The 18,094-nt window shown below is 43.1% G+C and overlaps 1 protein-coding gene across 2 annotated transcripts in view; it reads right to left on the reverse strand.

The window, feature by feature from the left end:
- The window catches only part of usta (uronyl 2-sulfotransferase a), a 50,530-nt gene extending 34,123 nt beyond the window's left edge, over positions 1–16,407 (reverse strand). For both annotated transcript variants that reach the window (XR_003933084.1, XM_030110570.1), the window contains exon 1: positions 15,734–16,407. Coding sequence is in view for 1 of the 2 variants with exons in the window: in XM_030110570.1 (XP_029966430.1) it covers positions 15,734–15,965 (232 nt within the window). In the remaining variant the exon portion in view is untranslated. The remainder of the gene's footprint in view (positions 1–15,733) is intronic.
- Between the last annotated feature and the right edge of the window lie 1,687 nt (positions 16,408–18,094).

Genomic DNA, 18,094 nt, shown 5'->3' on the forward strand with positions numbered 1-18,094 from the left:
CCTGCAGTGAGTAAGCAGTATACTGGCTATTGAGTGCGGTGGAATTTTATTGCTTCCTGTCAGGAAGTGTTGGCTCAAAGGCACATCCAGCTGTGAGAAAAATCTTTGTTTTCAGAGGGATGGCAGGAGATACATGCATTCCTCGCTATATTGTTATAGGTTATGACAGTACCATGTGAGCCTCGGTGTGTATACGTGTCAACCTGTGTGTGTCTCGAACATTCGCCGGGCTCCAGCTGCAAACACTGAGGGTGTCTCTGCGGCGGCAGCAGTCCTCCTCACACTTCGCTCGGCAGTCAGCATGAGAGGGACGGTGCTGCAGCTCGGCCCGGCAGAACAAACAGACTGCATAAAGAGAGTCTGTGTGGTGCGAAGTCTCACACTGGAGTGAGGGATGAAGAGAGAGGAACGAGAGAGGGAGAGAGGCGGCCGGGCAAAAACACAGATTTGTGAAAGTGAGATGATAAAAGACAGATAAACAAAGTGGAGAAACATGCAGAGGGAAGGTAAAATGGCCCCAGGGTAAAAAAAAAAAGCGTTGTTTTCTAATAAAATTTCAGATAGCCTTGTCTAAACGGAGACTGTGTCATGAAATATTCCAGGAGGTGGTGGAGGGGTGAGACTGTGGGCCACTGAAGTCTGCTACTTTTCTCATGCACCCCACCGACAGTATATCATTTTTACATTTCTCAGTTCAAAAATGTTGGGATGTGTTAAATTAAGACAGAGCACAACTGTTCCAATTCACATCGACCCCTATTTCATTAAAGCCAGATCACATAAAACACACCGGATGTTAAGGTTGAATTTCTTATTCACACACACACACAAAAAAAAATACTTTCTCAATATAGTATATCTAAAAAAAAACGTTGACCAAAGTGCTTTACAAGTTCAAAATGGAAGCCTGAACCTAATATTTCAGAAAATATACAGAGTAAGATAAACAACGCCACATATCAAGGTGTCAGTGCTCGACAGTAAAGCTAAGTGAGAGTTTATCATATTCACCGATGTGAACAGTGAATATGATAAACACAAATGTAATTTATTGTCTTAAGAGGTTTTTGGTTCATCTGGATGCAAAATTAATACCCAGTTTGCTGCTATTAGACCACATTCATGTTGAATTATCTAATTCTTGGAATAAGTGTTTCAGGACAATCCATTCTAGCATTGTAATTCAGTCAGGTTTGACATCTTGGTCTTGGGAGGGTTGCAGGAGAGTTTCTGATTTTTCAGGGGGTTGTGTCATTGTTGAGTTTGGGAGTGGTTGGATTACAGCAACACAACACAGAAAAGACTGGATGCTGCACTGACGATTTGGATGAGCTGACATGTGAGCTTTGATGGAGTTTAGTTCTGACTCTAACATCCACTTCCCTCTTCTTGTAACAACTGCATGCAAATGTAAAGCAATGGCACCAACTGATGCAATTTTGTGGGAAGAAAATGTGCTTTGATGAACAGCAGCTTCAATGCACAAAGCCCTTTCAGTCAAAATCACAGACACACCAATAAAAGATACACAGAAATAATTGGGAGTGATTTGGGGTTTGGTGTTCAGCCCAGGGTCAGCTGAATGGGGAAATCAAACATCTCAAAATACAGAATGAAAACATTTTTAAATTCATCTGGAAGCTGTCTGATTGTTTTTCTGCAGGGATATTACTGATATTTGTATCTAAGCCTGCTCACCCCACCCACTCTGGACCCACTTTGGACCACAGGATGCTGGAAAAGAGTCACTTTGAATTAAAACAAAAAAAAAAAAGTCATAACATACAGCTATAACTCAACAAACCAGGATCCTCTTAGCTTGGATAAAACATTTTATAATGAATGTCAACTCCGAGATTAATCTTTTTACACCTAGTCATGCCATCAATCTGTTAGCAGTCAGTTTAGCTAGTTATTATAAACTCATCTGGCGTTCCCGTTTTTGTCTCTAATGTCAAAACTTTTTTCCGATGCACTGCTAACCTCATACAAACACATGATCGAATATTTTAATGAGATTTTAATTGCTTTTGACATCAGCATCTTTTATGCCGTGGATGTGCTATTGTGCATCAGTGCTGAGTTTATTAGCAATGATTAACTGGGATTGTGTCTCATCTGTCAAGTCCCATCTGCGTCGTTACTGAGGAGTTTGGTGACAAGAAAAGAGAAGCTTCTCTTCAGAAAGCCGAGAGTAATAAGGCGCCTTGCTGCATGTTGTCGCAGAGCAGCTCCATCCTTTGACCCGGGTCAGAAAGTTCGACTTTCCTAGAAAAATATTCCTTTGAATACTTGACACCAAAAAAAAAAAAAAAAAAAAAAGGCTAAGGCTGCCTGCCTCTATGAGGGATCTTTAGTCTCGGAATATGTGCTGTAGAATTAAGCATAACTAATGGTGGAAACCAGCGAGATATTTAGAGGCATAAATGCCAGTTTACTCTGAAAAAACAAACAATAGTTTAACAATTACTTAGACAAATAATTTATTTCCTGCTCATGTATTATCATCATGATCACATTTATAAGGAAGTTGTTTATTTATATTTATAAGGAAGGGGGGCTACGACTCGCCCCCTCAGTGTTTTTCACATACAGTGCCGGGGTGTGGAGGAATGTAATTGCCAGTGTGCTCATATACAGTATTTCTACATACTTTTCTTCTGCAGCATGTATAGTTTGAGGTGGAGACAGTCAGCTACGAGAAGCATTTAGAATATGGAGATATGTCTGCATGGTGCTTATAGACCAGACACTTCATGCATGTCCTTTTTACATATGTAGTCCCCAGTCAAACCCCAAACCTCTCCATGATTACACAGTCGATGGTGGCAGAGATCTGAACCTCCAAGCTTGCATCATCTGCTACATAAATACTCATTTGACAGAAACTGCTGTCAGGCCCAGTCGTGGTCTGCAGCCATGGTTCAACCCACGGTTTGGATCAGAACCCTGCCACGCCCTTGTTTCAGGCTCAGCTTCTTCAGGATGTGTGTGTTGTGCCTGTAAATTCAAAGATGTCCATTTCTGTGCATGTTTAGCAGGAAAAGCACAGAATAAAAACAAATAGTGGTTTTGACTGAGGAATTTATCAATTGTCTCAGCATGACAAGTAGAGCAGCTGATTCTCTCTAAATACTGTTGTTTTAATCAACTGATGAAGATTCAATTAATTTTCAATTTAACATTTATTAAAAAAATGTGGAACCATAATTTATTTCAACATGACTGTGTGACAACAGTTACTCTCCTTTTGTAAATTTCAGTAAAGACCAGTATAAAATCAGGGTTGTCTATAAAGTAACTGATGTCTGTGCAGCACCGTGCGGGTCAGAGGGCGACGCTGCTGAAGTTAACACCAAGGTGGGGTGAGGATGGAGGTAGATAGAGGTAATACTGATCATAATAGCTATAGTGATAGATGCGAAAGTGTCACGTCATTCAGTAGAGAAGTTGAAGCCAATTCCAGAAGTGCTCATACTACAAAGTTTCTGGATACAACCCAGCGAGCAGCAACGTCAGCAGCAGGTAGACGAGAGAGGACAAGCGATGAGAGTGGTTTGGAGTTCTGGCAAGTCGCTTGTACTTATATTTGCCTTTTGAAAAAGTGGTATGGGTGCATTCCTAGTTTTTATGTAGGTATGGGTATATATTTACTGGATAATTAATGGTTACCTTCCCTTTTTGGTAACCACTGATTTAACTTGTGTATTATTTGACTGTAGGGGGGGAAACAAACTTGGTTTCATGCTGTGAAGAACATTAGTGTAAAGTGATGCCAGGGAGAAAAGACAATTCAAAAAGTTTGCTCATGATCATATTAGAAAGAGTAAAAATGAAAAATATATGTTAGTAGCAGCTGTGAGTGTGTTAGAGTTCCTCAGACCAGAAGCTACAGGACGTGGATCACCTTCACCCCCATTACACGACTGGAGTGTCTCCTGAAACTCCACACCCACATGCACTATGTGTGTGTGAAGTGCTATTTTTTTCCCCCTGTCTCATCAACTGCAGAGAAAAGTGCATCAGCGACATGTGGAGCACATGCTTTAATACATCTCAGTGAAGAAGGCAACTTTCATAAACTCTGTGAAAAATACATGAAATGCCAGATTTCATGGCTGTTTAATGAAAAGCGTGTTTACTGTGGAAATGACAGAGCATTTCCACTGAGCCATATTTCCAACGTGCATGGATAAAATGCTCACTTCAGTGTCATAAAGTGTTTGAATTTCAAGTTTGCACTTCACACGTCGACAGTGGCGAGAAATTAAGCAAAGATCAACAGACAACAGCTGGCAGGCTGCACTTCCCAGAACCTCAGAGCAGTTATGAACAGAAGGAACCTTGAAAAAGTACCATTTAAAGACAGATATATTTTTTTTGCTTTTCAAATCAGTCCACTTTAATCTTGAATCACAAGAAGACAAAACCTGATTGGTCACCACACCCTGTTTGATTTACCTGAATTTACAGTATCGTTCACTTCACCACCTAAAACAAATCCATGGGAAAAAACAGAAATGGAACAATTTAATCAAACAGAACATTTATTTTGAAATGCATTGCAGATTTTTCTTTTCTTTCACATGTGCAACAATCAGAGGTAGATGGTCAAGAGCAGGGAGAAAAGCATCTGTGGAATGCTAGACGCCCTGTCCGAGTTCTGATTGTGACAAATTTGACAAAATGAAAAAATATAGTTTCAACGAAATAGCGTTTAGCTTTTCAGGTTAACCGTAAATATTTTGTACTCAGATAGGATTGAAAGAAATATGAGTGTAGTCTTAATGAAGGAATGGGACAGTTTAAATACCCAAGAGATGCCAGTATTCATGAATTTCTTGATCGTTGCATGTTTTGCAACTATTCATCCCCACATTTTACTTAAAGGTGCTGTAGGCAGGATTCCGCATCTCCGCCATCTTGCTTAGGGTTATCTAAGCAAGATGGCGATTTGATCCATCTAAGATGGCGATTTGAAACCCAGCACAGCCAATCCTGTCCTGTTTTCTCTGACATCACGCCCTCACGCAAGTTAAGCCCCTCCCACAAGAACGTGCGACGAACGCCCCTCGACCAATCACGGTTAGAGCCTCATGGGCTCTTCTGATTGGTCAAAGATACCTGGAGCTGTCGAGATTCCTTTTAAGCTCAGAACAGAGACAGATGGAAACGCTGCGCCCTCGCGGTAGTGCAATTATGCTACACTCCTAAAGGATTATCAATGGATACGCTAACATTTAATCCAAAGAAAACACAGAAAAATTTGCATTGACTAGCAAAATCCTGCCTACAGCACCATTAAAATGAAATATCCAAAGATAATGATACCATTTCAAATGATAAAGATATGAACAAGCCTTTCAGCCAGAATTAATTTTGTCTGTATGTCAAATATAAAAAAGTAATTTTCTGATTTGGTATTAATTTCCTCTGATGGAGTGAATGCCAAACATGTGGAAGCATAAAGACAGTCGACTGAACAGCACATATCTGTTTTTGTACCCTTGTTGAGTATAAACGAGCCTGAAGTACTGAAGACTGACCAAGCTGTTGGTTTAGTTACCAAAACCACTGATGAGGAAGTACTACTTTTAACCATATTTAAAAAAAAAAAAAAAAAATCAAACACTACTTCTACCAAACCAAACCACAAGTTCTAAGGAGAGGCAATGAAGAAATATACATCTATTATGGGTCATTAGAAACCTAATTTTCATCATAAAGTGTGTTTCCTTGCATTAGCAGCAGTGTACCGAGTATATCCCTTCTCTGTTTCTGTCATCAGGAGCAGAGGGAAGGCACTCGGAAAGTCTGGAGCTGCTAAATATGCCTCTCGTTGCTGTCATAAGGCAGGGTTACACAGAGTATCGCCTCATGGCGGGCACCGGGACACTGAAACCTTGTACTGCATCCTCCGTCCTAATAGCCACCTTGCTGGGCCTGACATATCTCTCTCATTCCCCACACACACATTGCTACTGTACACACGCGTGCGAGGGAGAGGCAAACAAAGGTGGCGTCCACAAGCCGATGCCGTTGATTCATACGTGGCGGCGGGAGCGCCGCGGCGTCAGGGCGAGGTGCACTCTCTCACCCTCGACAGGCCGAGTGGAAACACGGGCAAGCCGTCCAATTCAGACTAAAAAGCTACTCATAAAGCCACATTCAGAAATAAGTAACTTTCATTCATAAACACCAATTGATGGTCCGCTCTTTGTCGTCCGAGGACAGCCACTACAATAATCTCTCAGTCGTGGTCAGTTTGGATTTGAAAGCCAGTATTCATTCACAATCTGTGACAAGCGTCCATTCATCTAGTTTCGGCACTTTTTAAGGACAGCTTGTGACTGAGGCACACAACGAGATATTCTGAGAGGATATGGGCAGCATCGACCAGGGTCGTCGGATGAAGACTATGACAGCAGAGGGAAACATACATGAGCACTTTTTTTTTCAACATACTGCTTTGGTTCAAACCAGTTCCTTGTTCTCGTCAACCTGTCCCTCAGATTCTAGAAATGTCAGCGCCGTACCACAAACTGGCTCTGTTTACGCATTTGTCATACTGTATTTGCAGACCGTGGCGGTCATTTTTACCCATGAGCAGCTGGTCACGGTTCACAGTCAGACAGTCTGCACTGACCTGTAATCAAAGTGTCAGACGGAAAACTTTGCGGAGGCCAAGGCCTCTTGATTTACATATTGACATGGTCAAGATGACCTGCTCAACGTCAAACCAAGCATCAGTGGTTCAGGCTGTGCTGATGCTTTCATGATACATTTTCTCAGCACACGTTGAGACCAATAATTATCAACGGAGCATTGTTGAATCATCACACCATCGTCTTAAAATGCCCCAGCCATCAATGAGTTTTATTAATCAGTACAGACACGAAGCAGGAGATGGAGATTCCTCAAAAGCCAGTTTGGTGTTCACGCCGTCCTATAGCCGCCTCCCATGAGTGCTGCTTCCAGCTGAGCTCGGCCTTGAAGATGGAGCCTCCCTTTAATTTGGCGGCGCGGGCTAGGCTACGCGAGCCGGCGGTCAGCGGTCCGCTTCAGCCCTTCAGAAGCACCTCATTAGAACAGGCCGGCTAATTATAGACAACACGAGTTTAGCTTCATACTGAGAGCACAACAGGCCGTTATGAAACATGTGAGAACGAGACAGGAAGTTGTACAGGACAGCTCTGCAAACTTTCAGACAAAAAAAATGGATAATGATGGCTTCTAATTTGGTTCCCAGACTTACTTTCTGTGTTTGGGAAAGCAGAGGCATTTAGAAAGTACTAAAAAATGTTTAAAGTAAATATCTTGCTGAAGGAAGTGGGCAGTCGTGTCTGCTGATAAGCCTCAAAGCCTGTGATCTGAAGACTCCCAATTTTATCACTTCTTTTATCAAGTGCGAGCCATTTCATATCTGCCCTTAATGTTTGTATTCAGTTTTTTTTTTGTTTTTTTTTTTCCGGCTTGCTTTCAAGTATTCCTCCTCACGGGAAACTACATTAACTTAGATCAACAAACACTTCTTTCTTCAGTCTCAGAGAGAAGGCAAGCAGATCTGTCAAGAATTTCCTATTGGCATCTTAAAATTATGAAGAGAACTGGCAGTTGAGCCACTTGATTTTCATTCTCAAAGAATTTGTAAAGGAATTGCACCTGCACACACACACACACAAAAAAAAAAAAAAAAAAAAAATGCAAAAACAGGCATGCAAATGAGTCCGGAGGGCTCGGAGAGACGGTCGTTCAGGGATCTTATGGCAGAATGAGCAATGGAATGACATGTAACGATCACAAACTTTCCAACTGGCAGCAGTGCGCGCCCAGTGGCACGTTTGTTCATGGATTTGCGTCACAAAACGCGCAGGACTACACACAGGCTGCATCTGTCCGCTCACATTTCGCCGTCCAGAAGGGTTTTTTTTTTTGCGCTCGCGTCCAGGAAAAGTAAGAGAATCAGGAGGCGGGTGACGGCAGGTCAAGACACAGACAGGTACACGGCAAGAACATGTAGAGAGAGTCCAGGAAGCAGGCGAGGGAGAAGTGAGCGAGAGTGACGAGTCGGAAGAGAGAGTGGCTGTTTTAGGAAGAAAATTTGCAGTAAAGAATTAGAACAGCTTTCTGCAGATTTCTGTGATGGATGGATTTATAGGACAGGGAGGTCCAGCTGGCACGACGTCAGCTCAGTTAAAACCAGACTGGTGTAACAGAAAAGTTGCCGGTGAGCCAAAAGAGAGAGAGGCAAGTTGTTCTGGGCAGGTTGGTGGAAACGCTACAGAAGGAGGATCTGGGCCAGTGAAGCAGGGCCAGACAACTGATGGCTTTTCAAGAGAACGAGCCGCACCGCGTGTGAAAAATAGCTCCGAGAGGTTATCCAACATCCCAACATGACTCCTGAACCTCAATTAGTCGTGAAGCACGGAGCTGAGTTAACATTTCAAGCAATTATTATCTCTTACTAACACATTAATCAGATAAAACCTCACCCCTCTCCATAATCTGCAGGACTAACCGCAGGTGCCTGACCTCCAAGAAAACCAGGAATAACCTCAGTCTTTTCTGGTCAGGGGGGAAAAAAAAAAAAAAACACTTCTAGGAAACTGGATGTTTGTACTTTTTTGGAGTGTATTGCTTTCATCCATGATGTCTCCTCGAAACATCTGGAAAATGTGGTTCCTGCAGTTGAGCTAAACATCAGTGCAGGGAGGCTTAAGACTGGAACTCAGAGGCGCGTGAAGGATCCGCGGCACGGAGGGCAAACATGACAGAAAAGCTCGAGACGTATTCAAGAGTTTGTCAGCGTGACAGGTGATGGCAGGATGTGGATTTTAGCACCGACTCTCACTTTTTGTAAGGGGAGGGGGGGGGGGGGGGGGTTGGGTGTTGCACTCTTGAACTCACATGGAAGGTTCTGTGTTGAGAGGAAAATATGTAAACGCTGAAGAGAGGGAGAAAGGGAAGGAATGAGAAGCAGTAGCGGGTTTCAGGGAGCAGGAGCTCATTCTGCTGCAGTGGAAGAGTGAAAAATCGTCACAATCTCTAATTTCTGAGCAACAACAAACAGCTTCAGCGTCTAGAAAACATCGGGACGACGAGTTTCTCTTTCAACTGAACCGAACCCAAAAAGAGCACAGCCGCAAAACTTGAAAGTGCAAGGCAATCCGTTTCTCCCAAAGAGCACATCGCGCTTTTAACAACATGGGCTGGGCTGCGCCGGCTCTATCTGCCCCGCCGTATATTTAAGGCTGCTATTTTAAACCGCCGTATACTTTTTCATTGCCATGAAATGAGGGGAGCAGGCGGAGTTGTGGCGAACTCGCTCGGATTAAAGATAGGCACAGTTTCTCGAACAAGGTATGTCACCGACCACTACGCAACATGTTTCAGTTTAACAACTCCCATAACAGCCACTTAGCTTGACTCTGGGTTGTGCACTTGCCACACGAGGCTCAGCTCAGGGGGGGTCAGGATCCGCTTGTTTGATGGAATTGGAAAGTAATTGCCGGCCTTCAGAGACCACACAGACCTGCTGTTTGACGGCAGGAGTACATGGAGCCACTCCAATGTGAAGGAGCGCGCCTGGCGTTATGTGGCAGTCAATGAAGGAATGCAAAGTTGACAAAAGCAAATAAAACAAAAATGTCTTTTGGGAATGTGAGCCAGCGAGATCCAAAGACAGAATGCACAGACAAGATGTGTAATTATGTTTTGAAAGGACTGAGAAGAACATAATTAACAATGAAGAGGGCAAGCTGTTCATGTTAATGGCTGTAAGCCAAATGACGTGTCAATTATAAATGAAAATTATTTCTATATTAATATGATATAATACAATAGGGCAAATCTTTTAAGATCAAACCTGTTTCCAAATCATCTTGAGCCCTTTAAACTCTTTATAGTCGAAAATTTTCAAGATTTCATTCATCGAGCCAATATTTAACCAGATATGTGAGTGGCAGCAAATTCTTACTGACAGTGATAACTGGTAAAAGCTAAGATCTCTTGAAGGAGAACGGGAAAGAGCTAAAAAAAAAAAAAAAAAAAAAAATACTAAGGAAAGATGATCAAGAGATTACAACAAGTACAAGAATAAAGTGATGGTAAAATCAGACAATATAAAAAAAATAAATAAATAAAATTCGACAGGCAGGGAGTTGGTGAATCAGGAAGCCGTTATGTGAGCCACTGGAAGGAAAGGCAAGTGTATCGTTTTATATAGAATATTTCAGGCTGATTGGTGGTTTTGGTGTATCGTTCAACAGAATAAGGTTTACAGAGCGATACGATTTGCTGGCTGCAAAGATCTGAGTCTTATCTGCTAACAGCAACTCAAAGCAAAACCTCATAGATGGCTTACCCTGCGCAATATCGACTATATGAAAAGAAAAATACAGACTTCATTCAAGCTTTTAAAGCTTGAGAGAGGCTTTTTCTAGATTTTTATTTTGATTAAAGATTGCATTTCAAAATAAAACAAGCTGTATTTTCTACATGCATTGCACACAAGCCAAGTAACAAACTATTTACCCAACATGTCTATAAGACCAGAGTTCTAACAGTCATTACTCAGCAATCCTCCGGCAGCAGTCGGAGCTCGTGCCTCTGTGATTTCCATCTGCTCGCTTTTCATGTGGGGAAAACAAACGCACTAATGAAAGATAATTAGCTTGTGCTGTTTTACTGTTCGCCCGTCTCAGTAGAGAGGGCAATAACAGCCTTTCAGGCATGCAGAAGCTAATTGGTAATGTGGATTGCTTCAATTATGTAAAGACAAGGTTACCATTAGCATTTTTCAATTCTGTTTCTCTTTGTAATAACCCAGAAGTGAAGAACAGCCGAATGTTCATCAGTCTCGCAAATGTAAATTACAAAGGAAAAGGATTAATTTCATTCATGTTTTTCTGTTTTTGAACTCTAAGAAGTGAAATCCTGCCTTTGCTTGACTTAAAAGAGAAAGTGTCCATGTTCTGACCCTTGTGTCTTATTAGAACCAGACCTTAGTGTTGAGCGTGACAGTTTCCTCGCCGCTTCACAGCAGGGGCGATGACTGTTTTGGCAACACGGCGGTGCAGCGGTCAGTGATCTCACCTCACGGCGACAGCGTTGTGGGTTTAAATTCGGGTCAGGCCTTTCTGTGCGGAGTTTGCATGTTCTCCAACATGTGTGCATGTCATGAAGAGTTCTGGACTGATTTTTATCTTGGCACCGACGAAACTTTCTTGAAGGATGGGGCTGTCGGAGTATCAGTTTAAATAACCGAAACAGAGCAACAATTTAATAAAAGACGGTGTTTTTAATATCCTTTTACAGGAAGGAGACACACATCTGCAAACGGTGCTGGGAGCTTGTTTCAGGAGTCACACGTCACACAGCTCACACACCTAATAAAGGCTTTAACACACGTATCGCTTATGTTTATATCATCTAAAATAAAGCTCTGAAGCGGAGTGACTTCAAAACGACGTGACACACGTGCAGATCTGACTGGACATATGGAAATGTGGTTTCTTTATTTGCTGAAGTCAATCTGGTGTCCATTGGCAGATGTGACTCAGTGAAAAGCTTTTTAGTTCTTTTCCTTCTAATTGTTTTGCCGTTTTCAGCAATCCTCTTGTTCTATTTTTTTCCATCAGTGCATAAACGCCGGCTCGACAGTCACAGCCGAAACACGCGAGGCATGCTGCATGTGTTGAAATATGGAGAAAGAGCCAAACGCAACTTTGATGGTTATAAATCGAGCTATTGTTTGTTTATTCTGTACGTGATCCCAGACGCAATGAACTCGACCTTTTTTTTTCACGCTAAAAATGACATCAAATTTGTCTTAAAAATCAATTTTAAAGCAACGTAAAGTCATTTTCCGTTGTGCAAACGCCGCTCTGCTACAGACACATCGCTGACGGACATGAAGCTGCGCCAGTATTTACGAGTGTAAGAAACAGAGAGTTTTCAGAAAGTGCCAGAACGGGGTCAGTAACAGGAAACGCAGAGAGGTGAGCAGGCTGTAACACCTGGTCTGAAGGTCTGCTTGACTGCGGCCTCTGCAGGCTGACTGACGGCTCCAAACAACAACGTCAACTGAAGGACGGAACAACACGTTGCGTTCCGTTCGCCAGATACAACGTCCACAAAGCACACAATCACAATAAGTCCAACAAGTTAGGCAGTATTAATTTAATCCATCACATTTTAGGACTCTATCCTATTTGCAAATGTCTAATATCATTATTTACAACATTGATTTGCTTCAACAGTTTATGTTTCAATGCAACAGTTTATCATTTATTGAGGGCCAATATTCAACATTTCATGATATGTATCAGCTGTTTAGCAACTGGCTCGAGCGTGTTAGTGAAACACTAAAAACATTTCATTCTGGGGTTGTTTGTACAAGAAAAGCAGATGTACAAATAGATACAGAACCATTACTGCCATTGACATTTTATGCATACACTTGTATTCATTATGTTTGTTCATGTATTTGTGGAGTTGTGCAGTTAGATGACATCTAAGAAGGTCACAAACACCAGACTCGGTTCAGATGAGTAGTTTGCTGAGAGACTGTATGAAGGTCACGCAAGGACCCAGCTTCCTGCCACCACACAGAAAGCCCCTTTTTACGAGTAAAGTAGCAGACGCTCGACTTACTTTCTGATTATGTGATCATGTACACACACACACACACACACACACACACACACACACACACACACACACACACACACACAGCTCAGCATCCTCGTGATGACAGCGCCGATCAATGACAGTGAAGCATGTAAACACGTGATGAACAGGAAATGCTTACTATATTGTAAACACATGGGGATCTTCAGGTTCTTTCTGAGTCGTTCCTGCTTGATTTCACGGCTGAACTTTATCTGTGACCCTGAAGTCAAACGACTGAATTCCAGCTGCTGAATCCTGGTTGTCTTTTCACCGCAAATTACAACCATCTGAATCCAGGCTCAACACAAACATACCGGATTTCTACATGTGGATCCTGCAGGAATGTAGTGGAAGTGCCGTCTTTTATATTTCATTCATCAAGATTGGAAAAAGGTGACGAGATTAAAGTACATTTTTGCGGTTGCCTTCATTTGACTGGCTGATATTTCATTCAGGTCATTCAGTATTAATGCTGGCTGCTAAGTGTTTAAATATCAGCAGTGAAGGGAGTGTTTTGAGACGTACGGGATCTTGCTGCTGGGATCTCTGGACCGTTTGGTTCACTCAGGTCTGATCGTGCGCTGTCAGTCATTCTTATGTAACTCACTTTACCTGGAGAAATACAATGCTACAGAAGCACATTCAGTGTGGAGCTGTTGCATCCAGATAAAAATGAAAACTAGCAGGAACACGACAGGAGCAAAAATGTTCATCTTCACTATAACTTGACGAAAATGATTAAAAATAAACCAGACTTCAAACAACTGTCATTCAATCTCAAGACAAAGTGGTAATGTAATCAATCTTTCTCAAGCAATGCGTATTTAAACCTGTTTTATGTGACAAACATAAAGCTTACAACAATATTTAGAAATACTTCTTGATACTTAGACCTTCCTCGGTTACTTGGTAGCTGATATTTGTGCAGAAGCTGAGTTTCCAAGCAGCTTTCGATCACATCTGCCCAGGCCATTTTGTTGCTCCGTCACAGAAATTATTTACACAGAAAGCCCCTATCTTCCTTTCTTTATCCAAGATGTCTCTCCACTCTCCCATTTGAGCACAGGTTTCTACAGAGGCCACATCTCAAGCCTGTGTTTCCACTTTGGCCATCTCCTTTCCAACAATCGCTCCTTTTGAGAGCATACCACAAAGCAGGCCTGCCTTCCAAAAACCATTTCAGGTCCCGAAAGAAATAAAGTGGCCTTAAATTGATCACAAATCTGCTACCTGACGACTGCTTGGGGAATGCTAAACTTTGCCAAATCCCTTTAAAATTCACATTACCAATTTCAACCATTCAGCTTTCTCTTTTGAAATGACTCTCTCTCTCTCTCTCTCTCTCTCTCTCTCTCCTCGTCACTCATCCGGCTCTCAGTGGAGGTGCAGCGGTGCTGAGATTGTGTCAGTGTTACATAAGAAGCTCCACTTGCTTAAAGTTGCCCCAGAACAGGAGGGTCAGTGTTTGACAAGGTCCTGATGGTTCCTGTGAAGATCACATCATGGAGGTGGGACCAGGCTGCCTGCCTGCTGACAGCTATACATCTGCTCCATCATTACCATAATTGTTTGTGTGTGTGTGTGTGTGTGTGTGTGTGTGTGTGTGTGTGTGTGTGTGTGTGTGTGTGTGTGTGTGTGTGTGTTCAGGTTCACTTCCCAGAAGTGCTGCTTAGTAAGGGAATAATAGACATTATGCACGGTCCCAGTGCTGTGCATTCGCTTTGTTGAATGAAGTGAAGTTCTATTGAAAGTTCCTCCATCAGGCTGCATAATATGAATGGAGCTGAGTGACACAGAATGAGGTTTTTTATATATATACCCCAAAATACTCAAGAAAAAAATTAACTGATTTCAAATGTGTTGAAAAATTACACAATATTGACAATATTGTTGAGCTATAGTGAGTTCCAGCGGGTATGAGTGTGTGGAAGTGTGTGTCCACAGGAAAGCAATCTGACCCGGGGGATTAAGCGGCCGACTTGGTGAGTGACTCTCATTCTGTTCCAGATGTTTATCACGTCATAAAAGCCTTAAGCCTTCTGCAAGAAATAGGTGGGAACACAACCTCCTTTCATCACGCGCACACACACGCGGACACTTGTGCGTGCGCTCCTTACAACTGCGGCCCGGTGACAGGCGCGCAGGGAGGAAGTCACCCCCGGATCCGAACACGCTGACAGTTTAACCTCGATTATTGTGGCAGATTTGACCGTGCGGGCGCTCTGCAGGTGCTATCCGACTCATTCCTGTCACCATCTAGCGTAGCGGGACTGAAATACAGCAGTCAAGAAAGGTTTGGAAGACTTTTTTTTTTCTTTTTAATAGAGATAAACGCATCTATTCCCAAAAAAAGCAATCCCATTATGAACCACAAACCGTAGCGATATGCAAGCACTCGGAGTTGGTTGAACAAGCAGCTCTAATCTAAGAAACAAAGTGAACTCAAACTAATCCCAGCAGCAGCAGAAACTCCGTCCCGTCCCTCGTTCCACGCCGCCAGGCAGCCGTGCGTAAAGAGCGCTGCGTGGCGCGCACCAGCTGGCACCGCGACAGAGCTGTCAATCAGCGTGCACATCCACGATCAACCCCAGCAGTTGCTAAGTTGTTGTTACCATAATATTTCTCAATCATGCTCTGACATGTCCGAACTTAAATTGCAAGACGAGGGGGGGGGGGGGGGGGGGGGGGGGGAATCGCATTCCTCTGCTTTTCGTCTAAAATGCGGACTTTTAACGGCGGGGAGGCGCGGATTGAAAGGGTTATTGAGAATATAAAGTTTTGCACATATGAATGGAAGTGTCCGAAGGTCCTTCACCGGGATGCTCGTCCGTTTAATTCAATATAATTTGAGTTAATAGTGAATGAGGACGATGACAGCTGAGGGCACGCTGCGGCTTCACAGCGGATTTCATGAAAGACACTTTTCCCCCTAATGGATAAAAATAAACGAATAGGTCCCGTTCAAGGAATATATTGGCAGAAAGTGCAGCGCAACTTTCATCCAGGGTGATCTCATTAACCGGGGGGCTGCGGCCAAGAGCGAGAAATGAAAAGTTCTTACCGAGATACTGTCTGATGCCCAGCAGGATTTCAGGAGGTCCTCCGTTCAGCTGGTAAAAAAGGGACCCGAAGCAGAAGAGGAACAGCGTAGCCATGCAGAAACCATACCCTCGCAGAGAAAACCTTAACGGTACGGCCCAGAGAAGGCAGTGCTGCTTGTTGTTTCGCTCTCTGAAGTGGTTGGAAGTCTGGTTGTTGCTGTGAAGGGGACTGCCGCTGAAATTCTTCATCATCTCCTCCTCACAAAGCGCCGCGCGAAGTCACCCATCCGTCTGAGGAAATTGAAACTTGTCGCTGAGGGATCATTTGAGTCTGACTGATAGTTTTTTTTTCCCCCCCTCTTTGGAGACGCGCGAGCCGCCTCGATCTCCTCCTCCGCCGGAGCGACGGGCTGTTTTTTGCGCACAGCGTTCGGGCTTCGCTCGGTCCTCGCTGGTCGGACTGACTGCTCCTTCCTTCTGTCCACCCAGTCGAGTTAAGGGTCCATACTTCTGCTCCGAGCCTTTTGAGGGGTGTCAAATTACAAAAAACGTGGAAAGAATGAAAACTTCCACCTCGTAAGGGATTGGGGTCTGGGATTGCAAGTGCGTAAAACAGCGTCACCTGGCGTTCCTGGAGAGGCGCCCTGCGCGATCATCGACGCGTTTTCATTGAACCCATTCTGCTGTATTGCGTAACAGAGGCTGTCGGCATGGCGGTGGAAAGAACTTGGAGTCAACAGTGAAATACCACATTCAAGTTTCAGTCAATATGAGTGAATGGTAACTTTATTATCACCTGACAGATAACTTAAAAATACTTAGATATCATGAGTTCAAAACATTCAAAACTAATTTTGATTCATATTCAAACCCTTACACATGACTGTTTCTCTTTAAAATGTGCTTTTAGCCATCCAGTTAATGTGAGATGTATATCTGCTATTGACAACGCAATTAAATATGGAAGTAGTTTGTGAGAAGACTAACAGTATTTTTTACAACTGTCTGTTCCCCTCGTGTGTGTGTTGTCTTAAACTTTCTCCCTCCCTGCAGGGCATAGTAACAACCTTACACTGAGTCATATATCTTTCTCCAGCAGGCCCACAACCCACCATTACACTATACCTGCACTTAGGAGGTAATTCAAAACAGTAACTACCTCAACAAGAGCCTTTCACCGGTGACGGCTGCTCTCGTCAGGGCAGCCACCACATGGTCGTGTAAAACAATTTGCTTTTTGAGACAAAATGTAATGAAGAGTGACGGAGTATTCCTGTTGAGGGTCCGCTGGCTTGTCCTCTCCCTACGTGAAGTAACTGTAAAAAGCAAAGCGAGGACTGTACTGCCTGGTAGGCACGAAAACGGCGGATGAATTCAAGGTTTATGGCTCAGACAGTCAGACGAATGTGCCTTGCAGAAGGGATTACACAGTCTGGATGTCATTAAAGCGTGCAGCACCTCAGGTGTCGTCTATTCAGAGTCACTGAACATGGTTTCTGAAAGTGCAACCCCATTTAGATATACGACTCGTACAGTACTATTTTAATGCTTTCTGAATCTTTCATTTAGAGACATGCTACGTCTTTGTGTCCGTCTTGTGCGCTCTCTCACTTAAACTCAGCCCAACACTGTCTGCACACTTCATCTGTCAGCCTGCAGTAAACATGAGAAATACAGGAGGGCAACACACCGTGTTTTACAGAAATCAGTGGTATGCCTGCATTACCAGTGCATGTTTGAACAAAGCCCATAACGTCTGGTTGGTGATAGGATTAACTCCAGCAATAAGCATCCTCCACACTGCATTTCTTTCCAATGAAGTCACTGATATTTACTTATCTTTTCAGCGGTATTGGCACATTCAGGGTCCAGGCCTGAAGGAAGCATTCACCTTCAATGCTGCTTGATGCAGTTGTTGAGCTGCCAGGAGCTTCACTGTGAACCCTGGACAGGTGGCCGAGCCATCAGAGCACACGGACAGAAACACACTCACACACATGGAAAATTATAGGAATGACCACCAATCAAACATGTTTTTGGACTGTGGGAGAAAAACGGAATACCCAGAAAAAGAAAATCAACACGCAAACTGAACAGAAAGGGATGAAACTGACATCCATGCACCAACCACCAAAAAGCTTCAGGAATGTTCAAATTACCTCAGAAGAAGTGGAATCATAATGATCAGATCCAGACTTCTGAAATGATATCTGCAACGTGTGCAACATAAAAAATGTTTCGCACAGAAATGGAGGATTTTCAGGGAATGGCAGCCATACACAGACAAAAACTCATCAGGGGAAATCGCTGCAGAGTAATGGCGAGCATACTAAGGTAAAGAGGATTTACTGACAGCGTTTCACATTGGAATAGAAATTGTA

This window comes from Salarias fasciatus, chromosome 15, assembly GCF_902148845.1.
Source record: "Salarias fasciatus chromosome 15, fSalaFa1.1, whole genome shotgun sequence".
Taxonomy (NCBI): Eukaryota; Metazoa; Chordata; class Actinopteri; order Blenniiformes; family Blenniidae; genus Salarias; species Salarias fasciatus.